The sequence below is a fragment of the Natator depressus genome, chromosome 18 (assembly GCF_965152275.1).
Source record: "Natator depressus isolate rNatDep1 chromosome 18, rNatDep2.hap1, whole genome shotgun sequence".
NCBI lineage: Eukaryota > Metazoa > Chordata > Testudines > Cheloniidae > Natator > Natator depressus.
The window spans coordinates 7,254,187-7,268,072 of record NC_134251.1 but is presented as its reverse complement, the minus strand read 5'-3'; the positions used below and the strand labels follow the sequence as shown (position 1 = coordinate 7,268,072).

The following is a 13,886-nucleotide window of genomic DNA, read 5'->3' as shown; positions in this document are numbered from 1 at the left end:
CACATAGGGAGCGGCCTTCCCCCACACACCCACCGGCCCTGGGGCTGATCCTCAGTGGGCTGCCCCCTAAGAAACAGCCCCGCCCTCCCCCCCACCCCTACCTGGCAGGACGAAGGTGGTCCGCGTTGCTATGTTAATCTCCTGCAGATGCTCCAGGGTCTCAGTGTGAAAGAGGCGAATGGAGGACCCCGAGGAGAAGGCCATCCAGACGCCGCTGCCCGCCTTGATCATGTGCGTCACACTGGCTTCCTCGTCCGGGTGGGCCTCAAACGTTTGCTGCGGGGGGGACGAAAGAGGAGGGTTGAGAGGGGCCATCGCTGTGGAGCATGTTATCACAGGGCAGGTGCTGAACGGCCCGTTATACAGGGTGCACGGAGGGAACTAAAGATGGCAGGTGCCTGCACCCTGCACGGTGGGAACTCCTGGAGCCAGCAAGTGGGATCTCTCTGCTGGGTGGACAGGACTCTCTAAACCCATTCGTATTGCATAACTGCACTGGCCAATCCTGCCAGCTCTGCATGGTAGGACATCCCAGAATGCATTGCCCTCAGTGCTGCTGGTGTGATCCATCCCCTGCCTTGCCACTAGGGGATAGCTGTCCCCAATTTCCCACAATACACTAGAGCAAACCCAGTTAGGCAGCACGGTCATGGAAACACAAACATGGCTGCCATGGCACAACACTGCACCAATGGAACTGGGGGCAGTGCTGGTGTGGCCAGTCGAGGTGACTGGGCTAGTAACTGGTTACAAAATCACAGGCAAATGTTCGGATGTGAATGGAGCACTGGGCTGGGACTCAGGATACCCAGATTCCATTCCCGGCTCTGCCACTGACCTGCTGGATGACCTGGGGCAAGACACTTCACCTCCCCGTACCTCAGTTTTCCCATCTGTAAAATGGGGTTAATGATCTCATGCTCCTTTGCAAAGCACTTTGAGATCTTCTAAGGGAAGTGCTAAATAAGAGCTCGGGATTATTATTAATTGGAGGTGAGGTGTGTCCCATAGGCCTGCAAAGCAAGGGGGACACAACAATAGAGGATTCCCAAATTACTGATAGGATCAATCCCACCCTATTCCCCCATGGGATAAGAGGAGGAATGTCTCGCGGCTACAGGCATGAAAGCAGAGACCAGTCAGTGTGACCAGGGGAAAGCAGGCCTAAGAGAGAAGCCCTGGGGTGAAGCAGAAGCACTTCAGAGCAGGGGAATGGTCTGGGCTGGTTTCTAATCAGCCAGGTCTCGATTTTAAACCACCCCCACCAATCAGAGTGCATGCAGACAGCGCTGTTCCCTCCAGTGCCCGTAGGGCGCAGGAATTCACAGCCTCTGCTCCCATCTTCCTGCTAAACGATCCTAGCAGAACCACCCTGTGAGTGCAAGTGAAACAGTGCCCCTTCCGCCGGGGCCCCTCATTCCACACGGCTGCCGCCACACACGAAACCACGACTAAGCAGCCCAGCCTGGCCTGCTGCCCACCCTAGAGACGGCCCCTGCGCCCAACTCCTGGATCCAAACACCCTTGCACGTGGGGGAGGGGAACCGAAAAGCAACCCTGGGGACACTAGCCAGGGGCAGCGAGCCAGTCCCGCCACTCACGCTGCTGCAGCTACGTTCTGTTGTTCGCGCGCGAGCTTGCTCGGAGCCAGCATGGGTAAGCTCCCGGAAGCTGGGAATCACCCGCCAGATCCAAGTATAGACAAACCCTGTGTCCTTTCAGGGGAACTATCGGCAGGGATCACACTTCCCGTTGTGTCTGTGCAGTACCCCAGTGAAGCAGAGTAAATGCTCACCTTAGCAGGGATGCTAGGGTTAAGGTGGGGAACCCATGGCTCATTCAATCAACTTTCTGAGAATTTCACTGGTCAACCCCGAAGAGATTTGCAGTTCAGATTTCAGCGCGATGCTGATATCTTGCTCTCTAAGGGTTTCATACCGCTGCCCATCAACCTCGCATCTGAATAAGATCCGCAGCAACCGTGGATTTTATGTCCCTAGTGGATTTTACGGACTCATAAAAACTCCATTCCCTCTATTCCCACCTAGTGTAGATCACCCATGCCCATGCCCTCCCCATACGGGCATCAGCCTCCTTTAGTCTAACCTGGCAAGAGTTCAACCCAGGGAAGGGGTGGGAATAATTTTGTCTAGAACAAACAATTACTCATTTCCAGGCCTGGTGGCAATTGATTTACACAGGGACTTCATGACAAAAAGCTGAACTCCGAGGTTAGATTTACAGTACAGGTGGCAAGATTCTGCTCTGCAGGGAACTGTGGGTTTGTCTAGACGGTGATACCGCCTCCCGCTCCTGGCACTGAGTCTCAGAGCCCAGGTCAGCTGACTCTGACTTGGGCCGCGGGGCTAAAGATAGCAGTGTAGACGTCTGTGTCTGATCCTGGGTTCTGAGACCGCACAAGCCTGAATGTCTCCACTGCAATTTCATAGCTCCACAGCCCAAGGCCCAAGAGAGGTGACCGAGGCCAGTCTCGGCTGTGCCTCAGGTCTTCTTCGGCAGTGTAGACATACCCTAGGAGTCAGGGCTCCTGGGTTCTGTTCTTGGCCCTGGGCAGTGTGAGGTCTAGAGATTAGAGCGAGGACTCTTCTATACTCTTCCTGGCTTTGGAAAGGAATTTGAGTTGTTTAAAAATAGGGTCTGGAGTCAGGGCTTCTGAGTTCCTCCAGGAAGTCAAAGTAGATGCTCACAATGGATCGTTCGTGCCTTAACAAAAATAAGCTATGGATCATAAAGGACAAAACAATCTCAAAAGCATGTATCTGAGCGACCACTCCAAACGGGAATACGGCAACATGCACTACAGAACTTTTAGTGCCGTTAGTGCGTGGCAAGCTAGGATGCTGTAGATTCATACCATGGCTGGCCGTGCAGATAAGCCCTTAGACACTCAGGAGCTCAAAGCTCATTGACGGTCATTGGCGCTTCCACGCCTAAGTACCCCAGTCACTTTTGAAAGGGAGAATTAGGTGCTTCTAAAACTTTTACCCCAAACCTACCAATCAGTTGGGATAAAGCTGCAACCTTTGCCAAAACACTTCCCATGGCACATTCCAACCCGCAGAGCTCACCTCCAATAACTGAAAACATCGGTGTTACAACTCACCTAAAAAAAACCCAATACGGCCCCAGGCAGTGAAAATCAGGGCATGAAATAAACCTGAAGTTTACACGCTGCCTCTTTTTTGAGTTATGGGAGGTCAAAAGAAGTTAGAACAATTTTCAAAAGCCACCAGCTTTCCAGTGTCAGAACTCAGCTGGCTCGTCCCACCCATCTCAAACTTCTTGAGCAAAATGGCTTCTCCGAGTGTGGAGAACACAGGGATTTGTAATGTACAAAGGACCCTTGTTACCCTCCCCCCACACACCCCAAAACTGGGATAATGGCTGGGGAGGTAGGGAAGAGAGCAACTGTGCAAGTCAGGCTTAGAAGAGAAGCATCACGATTATTTGTGTTGCAGTTAGAGGCTTCAATCAGGGCCCAGTTGCGCTAGTCACCACACAGATATAACAAGAAAGATGGTCCCTCCCCCAAATTGCTCACGAGGAACTAAGATGTGGGCTCCACGCAGGTCAAAGGGGTTTCTAGGGGAAGGTGGATTCCATGTGGAAAATGTCACCTCTTTACCCTGGAGATGGCAAAGAGTAGGGTGAAAGATTAGAGGGCACTAGCTCGGGAGTTTTGCAAGACAGTGATGACTTCAGACGGGGCCCCGCTCAGAAAGCAGATACGTGCCACAGGTAAGTCCAAGTGCACTGTTTGATAAAGACAGAGGCACCACCATGTTAGGATGCATGAGTCTTCATTGAATTTCCCACGCTGACCGTTGGGATCTCCTGACTGCCACGCCTGACTGAGACAACGCAGCCCATAACCCAGAGCCACGAGCAGCTTGGTCCTGTTCCCCATGAAGCCAACAGCAAGACAGCCAATGCTCTAAATGAGATGCTGTCCCTGTCCCACACATCGGAGGAGCTGGAATCCAGCCCCCCACCCCCCAGTCAGGTGAGAATATTCAGGTTCCTCCTGCCCCCTGCACCAGCCCTCAAGTAGCAGATATTTATTCTCCAACAATGGGGCCATCCGCATCCCCCTCTGCCATGCCTTCTGAAGTCCCGTGTCAGAGCCTCTGGCTGAGAAGAACTAGACAGGAGCCCCTTAGTGTAGCTTCTAAACCGACTACTTGGCATCACCGAGACACACTGGTCCCCTCCCAGCACCCAACACCTCTCATCATCAGGCTGGCTGAGAGTGAGAGAGGGCTGGTCTGAAAGCAGGTATGACCCCTTGCCACCAAGCCATGAGTTTGTCCCCCCAAATGAAGCAGCTTAATGAGAACCACACTGACAAACTCCATCGAGATGGTAACGCTGGGTAACCAGGTGTCACCATCCTCTTTTCAGGTCTCAGAAGGCGCTTGCCCAAGGTCTTGTCCCGGAAGCAACAAAGCTGTCCCGAGACAGCTAGCAGCCAGCCTGGTCCCCAGTGGGTGTTCATTCACATCAAAACCCACCACCACCACAGTTCCGCACCATGAGCGACTGCTCAAAGGTAACAGGACCAGAAGGCCATGGAGGCTGCAGCAGATCGGGACTCCTCTTGCAGAGCTGGGGGGTCCTGGGACTGGAGCAAAGGGTGATGGCCCTCTCTCCCCCGCTACGCTGGCTCAGCTGAATAGGAGGATCTTGTAAAAGACATACCCAGTGTCAGACCCAGCCACTTCCACGAGCCCCCGAACTCCTGGTACGAGGAAGTAGGTTCCCCTGCCCTCCACCCCGCGTCTAGACATCAAATTCAACCACTCCTGTATCACCATCTCCAGCCCTTGGGCTGGTCTCCTGAGCGGGAAGAGGTCCGATTTCAATGCTGACCTTTTGCGGCATTTCAGCTTCACCTCAAAGGGACACAAACAAAGCTAATTTGGAAAAAGGAGAGGTTACATGAAACCAGCAACTAGCGACATATTGATGTTTGGAGACACGGGGGCTGGGAGCTGCTCAGAGATGTTAACCAAGGACACGCTTGAGACACATGCACAGAGAGACTGAATTGCTGCATGGCTCAGGCTGCCAAAGCCACGACAAGAAGTCGATTGACTGAGGGGTCAAATCAGGAGTAATCCCATTGACTCCTGCACAGTACCAAAGTGCTTCCCATCCTGACAGGCGGCCAGCTTTGGGGAGGAGCAACCAGTCAGCACACGCTACACTGTGTACAAATGGGTTCTGCATCCCTGAATTACCCATAGTAGCACTTACTCACTCCTATTGAAGTCAGCCAGCTTGCTCACTTGAGCAAGGGGCTACTTAGTGCACTAAGGGTTGCAAAGCCTAGACCCCAAAAGGAGGAAAACTGGGAGAGCATTTATAAACAAGCGAATACAATGACGTAACAAGCAAATCCCTCACCCACACCCTCTCCACAGCCCGGGACATGTCACCTGCCTACCCAAAGGCACCCTCCAAACTGCTGCTCACATCCACTCCCCTCTCAGAATCCAGAGGTGAAGGGGTCTCTCTCACACCCCCAGCCACCCTCCACCTCCATCAGGGATCTGTTCAGCTCAAGTGTACCGGGAATTGAATTCAGGTCTGGCCAATACCAACTTGCTATTCATTTAAATGAACTTATTTTCCATCTTCTCACTGACCTAGAGATACCCTTCCGTGCCCCCACCCCCGCTCATGCTCCAGGGAACTCCCTCCCCCCACGCCTCCAATGCGCCATCTACTAAATTAGTTGCCACGCTGGAAAGTCACTATTCCCCAAACAGACAGGCCTTGTGAATGCTGCCCATAGAACAAAGAGCCGGCAAACACGCAGACCCGTTGTAACGCAGGGAAGGCGCTTACCAAGCCTAGCCTGCAGACATGCGCTGGAGGATTCTGCTGTATTTCCCAGTTAAGTTACATCCTCGGTATACCCTGGGGAAAACTGAGTCAGGGAACACGGTCTAAGCAGCCCTCATGCATGGGTCCTCCTGCCCGCTCTGCTACTGACCCCCCATGGGACCTTGGGCAAGGCATTTTGCCATTCCGTGCCTCAGTTTCCCCACCTGTGGGAATGGGGCTAATACTTACCTGCTTTTGTAAATCTCTTTGAAAGGTCTGGCAGAGGAGTGCTACACAAAGGCCCGACTGGGTGCTCCCTCTGTGTGCAGCTGTTGGGAATCTTTTAGAAAACCCTCCAATCCTGATTTTAAAAATTGCTAGTGATGGAGAGTGCACCACAAAACTCTAAATTGTCCCAATGGTTAATTTCCCTCACTGTTAAAAATGTACATCTTATTCCCAGTCTGAATGTGTCTAGCTTCAACTTCCCAGCCACTGGGTCATGTTAGACCTTTCTCTGCTCAGTCGAAGAGCCCACCATCAGCTATTTGTTCCCCCATCTAGTTACTTATAAACTGATCAAGTCTCCCCTTAACCTTCTCTTTGTTAAGCTAAATAAATTGAGCTCCTTGTGTCTCTCACTCTAAGGCATGTTTTTAATCATTCTCGTGGCTCATCTCTGAACCCTCTCCAATGTATCAACATCCTTCCTGAATTGGGGGCCTCAGAACTGGACATAGGATACCAGCTGTGGTCGCACCAGTGCCAAATGCAGCCGTAAAATAACCCCTCTTCCTACTCAAGGTTCCCCCAGGATGTCCATGTTCATATTCAGAGTGTGTGTGTGTGTGGGGGGGGGGGGGGGAACTAGAACAATGAGGTCCCATTCCTGGACTGGGGTGCTAGGCAATAGGAATTTTTAACAGAAAAGTCAGGACTGGGTAACTACCCTATGTCCAGATCTCATCATCCACTCTTGTTTCTGCCAATGATCCAAAGGATCTCACTGAATCAGCTCCCTTGGGTTATGCAGAGTCCCCAGTAGTTTAATCACTTCTGTGGTGCTATTAGGCCCCTGAGGACAATGAACGGCCAAAACAATGCACTAAACTGCTGTTGCATCAAATATGAGGCACTCAAAGACATCCCATAGAAGAGACTAATTGTTTCCTGGAAAGCTAAAAATAAAAGGCAGCTATTTCATAGAATCATAGAATATCAGGGTTGGAAGGGACCCCAGAAGGTCATCTAGTCCAACCCCCTGCTCGAAGCAGGACCAATTTGTTCATATCTGGGGCACAAAAAAGAAAGAAAGAGCCGCAAGCCACAGGAAGTCCAGTCTGGAGTTTGGTACTGCTTTAAATGAACCCTTTTAATGCCCCATCCGGTCTGACCCTATGGACATCCAGTAAATACATAAAATCTGCAGGCTTTAGAGACTTTTTCAAAGCCATCTAGGGGATTTGGCAGCCAAGTGGGTGAAAATCTCAGTCTTTTTACGTACCCTCTGCTTCACAGGTGACGGGATGGTATGTAGGAACATGGCTACGACTTCTGACTAGGTACATGAGCCCAAGCTGCAGAGTCTGGCATCCAGCTCTCAGTTTAGAGATGTCTGGGTCCGGTATTTTGGTTCAGGCCAAATGGAAATCTCTAACACAAAGTCAGGTTCTTTTCTCCTTCCTGATTTACACCAACATAACTAGCTCCCCTGGATGTCAGAGGAGTTGCTCTAATTCCACACCAGTGCAGCTGAGTCCAAAATAACTCTGCTTGTGGGATCGCACCCAAGCTATTTCTATCACTATCATGTCAGAGCACCTTGCCACTGTTAATGGATTTAGGGTCACAACGCCCCTCTGAGAAGGGCAGGGCTATTATCCCCATTTTGCAGATGGGGGATCCATTGCGCAGAGAGGCTAAGTGACTTGCACAAGGTCTGCACAGAGAAGTGTGTAGCGGAGCAGGGATGGAACACCAGGGTCTTCCAAGTCCCAGGCTAGTGTCCTAATCCCTGGACGACCTTTCCTGTGCTCATTCTTACCTCCACCAGCATGCGTTAGTAGCGTGATTAAAAGCAGATGAACAGCTGATTTATTATCCCCCTCCCCCAGTTTAACAATAAAACCCGTTTCTGGGCCAAGAGCCTATGCTCCGTGTCCCAGCTCGGAGCAAAATTTTATGGTGGGAGTTATAAAATCCTGAATATTATATTGGAAATGCTGCGACAAGCTTACCTACAGCAGCACAGTATTTATGGACCTAGAAATGTCTATATAAAATAGAGGCCCTATAAATCCACACAGCAGCAGGCAAGGCAGGAAAAGTCATTAGTATTGATGAGACATCAGTCCTGCTAGGAAACTTCCAAGCTGCCGTTGATAAGAAGAAGCGTTCTTGGGAACCTGGGGCCCAATCCAACCACCTTTAAGGCAATGGGAGTTTTTCCTGTTGAGTTGAAATGGGAGCCTGGATTGAGCCTGCTATTTTGAGAAGAATGTGGGGTTAAGGAATGGGACTCAGAACCGGATTCCAGTTCCCAGCTCTGTCACCTTTAGAGCTGGCTGGGAATTTTTCAATGGCTTTTTTTGCCCCCCCCCAACAAATGCTGATTTGCTGAAACTGAAGCTGTTCACGAAACAGTGTCAGGTTCAAGGAATTTCCTGATTCGAAAGAATTTTTTCTCCTCAAAACGGCACGTTTCGATACTTTCAAAATGAAAAGAAATTTGTGGTTTTCCAGTTAATGACTTTTCGTTTGGAAATTTAAGCTAAGGAGACGGGGAAAAAAGTCTAAAAAGAGGAAAAAAGATTGAAATCAAAACAAAATGTTTCAACTGACCACAGAACCTGAGGTTTTGGTTTGCAAATGTTTGAGATTTGGGCTTTTTGACCCAAACTGAGAAAGGAAAAGATTTCAGACTCAGGGTGGAAAAACCATATCCCACTCAGCTTTAACACATCCTCCCTTGGATAGGTCACGTAGGCACTTCTGAAAATTTCATCTTCAGTGACTTAGGAGCCTAAGAGCCTAAGTCACTTTTGGCAATGGAAAGTCAGTTGGGGCTTTTCAAAATGTTACCCTTAGTTTTGCGGGGTACAAACGGAGAGAATACTTCCTTTCTCGGTCTTGCCTCCTTCAACAGTCAGCCCTTTGGGGCAGGGACTATCTCTTGTAGTGTGTACAGGCAGCATCCAGGTTTTAGGGTTTCATCTGGCCACCTGCAGGTGTCAGGAAGAGATCCTGCCCAATGTATTCTGGGAAGTTGTTTTTTTTTTTTTAATTTCCTTCCTCTGCAGTACCAGGGATGGCCAGGCTGGAGATGGGACATTGGGAGGATGGGCCAGGACTCTGAGGGGGCATGGAGCGTGCTGTGTGGATCTTGTTCACTTTGGTCTAATTTCCATTGTTGGGTTTTGTGAGAGCTCTGGGTGGTGGTGATGGCCTATGATACACAGAAGGTCAGACTTGAACTAGTGGTTCCTTCTGGCCTTGGGCTCTATGACTACGAACAAGGTTCTGATCTCAGCTGGGACCTCTAGGTCGTGTTATACTACAGAGCAAATTTTCTGGGAACGACAGAGGCAGCGCCAGAACTTCCAGCTGCGGCGCTGCCCATACCCCAGCGAGCGTTTGCAGCCCACGGACTGTGGGGGTAACTGAGGGTAGAAACATTAAGGCCGGTGGCTGGATCAGATCAGAGAGTTTCCCAACGTGACTTTATGGACTTCAACTCTCAATCTTTGTCTTAACTTTTTTTTTAAATTTAGGTTTTCAAATTTGACATTTTGCATGAAAAGAAACCAGCTCTTATTAGAATAATGAACTACTATGGATTTTGCTCTCATTCGTTCCATTTAATTCATTTCTTCTTCTGTCCAGTTATGGAACTCAACATAGCATCTCCTCTCGTCTCCCCTGTGAGAGAACCCTCCGCATTTTCTAATGCCTCCATCGCCTGGAACACATGTTCTTATTAACCATAGATTTAAATATCTCCTCCAGTCTGTCCCTAATGGAGGAGAGGTCCAAGGCGGTTGAAGTGGGATTGTCTCCTCATAGGCTTCTTCCCATAAAACACCCACATTGGGGCTTTTACTAGAAACGTTCTAAAAAACAAGGAGCAGGTAGATGATCATTCCAACTCCAGCCATATGGAAGCTAAGCTTGGAATGAACACCCCAAGGTGCACCATGGTCTCCAAAGAAGTTGGTTGAGGTGGCTACTGCATATTTATTTATGCAGGAAAATTAATCCCTTGGGTGATTATTAATTAACTGGATTCCAGCAGCACCTAGAGGCTCCAGTGGAGATCAACACCTGATTAGGTTGGTACTATACAGATACATAGTAAGGGACAGTCTGTGCCCAGCAGAGCTTGCAATCTGAATAGACCAGGCAGATGAAGGATGGGTTGTCACAGCTGAGCCACAGTGAGATTATGTAACATGCCCAAAGTCATGCGGAAAGGGGAATTAGAGCTATGCTCCCCAGGGCCTTAACCCCAAGCCTATCCTGCCTTACGGCCTCCTCAGCTGTATTGTCCACATGATGAACTCTGGGATGGCAAAAAGAACCATTCTCTGGCAGGCAAAATCCACTTCACTCACAGGTGGTGGTTTGAGGATGCTGGCTATCGACACAGGCTGGGACAATTCTAATGGTAATTGCCAGGAAGTCGTTTGACCTTCCTGTTTCTTCTTCCTTTCTGATGGCTTTTTCAAAGACGCACACACACACCTTCCTAAAGGACAGAGTTCACGATTGCCTGAGGCAGGATTCAGCTGGACCTAGTCAAGGCTCAAGAAGCAAAAAAACCCCAACAGTACTTGGCTCATTACTCTTTCCATCCAGCCAAGGATCTCAATGGGCTTTGTAAACGTTCATGATTCAATTATGACCCCCTACAAGGAAACAGAGGCACCACAGAGCAGTTCAGTGACTGACCCATGCAACTCTGCAGCAGAGACAGAAACAGAACCCAGGTTTAAACGTGAGGCATGTACCTTCGTCACGAGATTGGCCTCACTTTCCCCCAGATGATCGAGGGAAAAACCAAAGCTGTCACAGTCTGTTGTTCCGGTGCCTGGATTGGGTTTTCAAGTCACATTGACGAGTGTAACGCATGAATTGCTAGTAAAGAGAGGCCTGCTTTTCGGAGGTGCGAGCACCTGCAGCTTCAACTAAAACCAACAGGAGCAATGGGTCCTCAGCATCTCTTGGACATCAGGAGCCTAGATACCATGGTGATGGGTGGGTTTTGGCTAAAGGAGGAAGTATGGTTGCATGATTAATGCATTAGCCTGGGACTCAGAAGATCCAGGCTCAATTCCCTGCTCCACCCCTGCCTTCTTGGGTTACTTTGGGCAACGCACTCTCTTTGCTGCAATTCCTCCATCTGTAAAAGGAGGGTGACAATGCTTCCTCTCCTTGTCTATTTAGACGGCAAGATCTTTGGGGCAGGGCCTGTCTCTTATTAATGTGTTTGTACAGTGCCTAGCGTGACAGGGACCCAATTTCAGCTGGAGCCAGCCAGGCTACAATACAGTAACAAATGAATGGTGTTTGCATTCCTGAGGGAGAGCTGCCTATCCAAAGTGAGAGAGCAAACCAGGCATGGATTGGGCAAGATTATCACTGAAGCAGAAATTGGGAGCTGGAAAGAGACTCATTAGGTTACCTCCATCTTGCTCTCAACCAGCATGGGATTTACTTGCCTTGTGGTTTATCATCCAGCACTTTGTCCCATTCATGAAAATACAAGAGCCGATTACACAGAGCTCCGTCAAATTCTATTTATACCATGACCAGAGGGGGGTTTGCAGAGATGCCATTATACTTCTGGTGGCTCACGTTAGTCATAAGAGAAGTAATAATGTGGTTAAGTGACTGTTCAACTGATACGGGGAGGAGGAAGCTGTCAATTCGCAGAGCTAACACAATGCTGTACGTCCCCAAACTGCAGTAGGAGCGTTAATTAATGCAAGGCCGCCCCGGGAGGAAGGTGGGCAGGTGTCATCCACGTTCAGAGATGGGGAAATTAAGAAAGAGGTAAGGGGCCTGAGTTCAAGGGGTCCTGGGTACCCAGCTTCAGTGGGAGCTGCAGACACTCAGCACCTCAAAGTCAGCCAAGTCACTGATGACCTAAGGCCACCCAACGAGTCCGTGGCAGACCTCGGGTGAGAACTCATCCTTCCACCCAGGCCAGCACTCGCTCCTGTAGATGACAGTGCTTGTCTAAGACTGGGGAGGTGATACAGACCAGTCTGCAACCCCAAAATCTTCCTCAGAGTTGCTGCTTCCCATGATAAAATCCCCCATCCTGTATCTGTGGCCGACGTTCTTTGTTCCCAGATGTATACATTGACATTTAGCCATGCTAATACGTATTAATTCCTGGCCCCCCACTTATCAAACAAACCATATCAGTGATCTGCCCCCTTCATTATTTAGCACTCCAATGCGTGCGTGTCGTCTGCAAACTTTATCAGTGATGATTTTGTTTTCTTCCAGGTCATTGATAGAAATATTCAATAGCATAAGGCCAAGAACTGATCCCTGCAGGGTCCCATGAGAAACATCCCATTCGATGATGATTTCATTTTAAGACCCAACTAGTTAGCCACAGAATGTCTGGCAATCCATTGGTCCAATTTCAGTTTCCAACTGTCTCCCTTAATTTGTTATTTTCATTAAGAACGAACAGAGAGTGGAGAGAAGGACTTAGTGGAGGAAAGCGACACCCCTGATATCCTGCACTCCAGAGCCCTGAATGTTGGAGCACTGCCCTTTTGGCAGCTTTGCAGCCTTCCTAAAACTTTGTTAATTTCCCAGCCCACATGCCGATTTGCATAGCATTACCCAGCATGCCCCACACAGAGACTTTTTTTCCTTTCCGCAAAAGGTCCCAAACGGCTCATGGCATAAATAAGATAGGAGAGAAAAAACCCAATACAGCCACAATGCATTCTTCATCCCCGGCCCCATTGTTATGACAGTTTTACAGCAGCTAATACATGCAAACTAAGTTTGGGCACTAAATGTGAAATTTAAGGGTGGGAGAAAAGACTATTCAACACTCCCTCCTTAGGCCAAGCAACAAGGAGATCTTTTGCCTTGGCTCCCATCTCATCCTGGGTAGTGAGAGGCATTGCTAGCTCTGGGGTCAAAGGCCAGCTAGCCAACAGTACCAGGCACTGCTCCACGGTAATTGCCGGAGCTGTAGGAAGGTAATTCAAGCAGGACAGCGAAAGGCAGGTTAGCTTCAGCCCTATCACTGCATTGCCAGCCTCATAAACTCGGCGTGGTCTTAAAATCCCCCTCTCCTCTTCCCCTATGATATCACATCCAGGTTCTTGTTATGGCCAGCTGCTTTAGAGGAGCCCTTCGTGCAAAGTCATCCCTCAACTTGCTCTCTGCTAACTATGCCAGCCCCAACCACCAGGTTTGTCTGCTTTATCCGTAACAAGCTGCATGTTTCTTCCCAGGCTGGCTTGGTCTGTAAGACCACGACTCTCTCCCCAAGACACTTCTGCTGTGATGCCTACAAGAAAGCCAGATAACAAAGGCTACATTGGGTGGGTGCCTGTGTCAATCTCTCTGTTATACAGACACACCGACGCAGGGCCTCGGTGGAATTTGCTACAACTTCAGTGACCTTCCTGGAATAGCAGCAGCTTACGCCGCCCTCCCTCGCTAGTTGTCACGTATTTGGGACCATCACACTACGCCCATTGTTAGCTTAAGTCGCTGAGAACTCACCGCTACCCTCATCCTTCCCCGTGTGGTTTGTCCGTCTTTTGTCGCATCTTGTTTTCGTATCTGATGAGATCTTCCGGGCAGGGACCCTGTCACTTACGCGCACAATGGAGCCCTGATCCTCTCTCTCGGGGTTTTATACTGCTGCCCGTCACCATGGTATCCGAGCCCCTACCGCGTAGCCCAGCACAAACGGTAACACACAGTAACCTCCTCGCCAGCCCCCCGACGCTCTCCTCCCAAACATCAGAGCTGTACAGAACACCGCTACTAGAAAT

The 13,886-nt window shown here is 49.7% G+C and overlaps 1 protein-coding gene across 7 annotated transcripts in view; it reads right to left on the bottom strand.

The window, feature by feature from the left end:
- Positions 1 to 13,886, bottom strand: part of ARHGEF10L (Rho guanine nucleotide exchange factor 10 like) — a 159,966-nt gene that overhangs the window by 11,297 nt on the left and 134,783 nt on the right. For all 7 annotated transcript variants that reach the window (XM_074934021.1, XM_074934020.1, XM_074934024.1 and 4 more), the window contains one exon: positions 102 to 276. In XM_074934021.1, the coding sequence (XP_074790122.1) occupies positions 102 to 276 (175 nt within the window). The remainder of the gene's footprint in view (positions 1 to 101; positions 277 to 13,886) is intronic.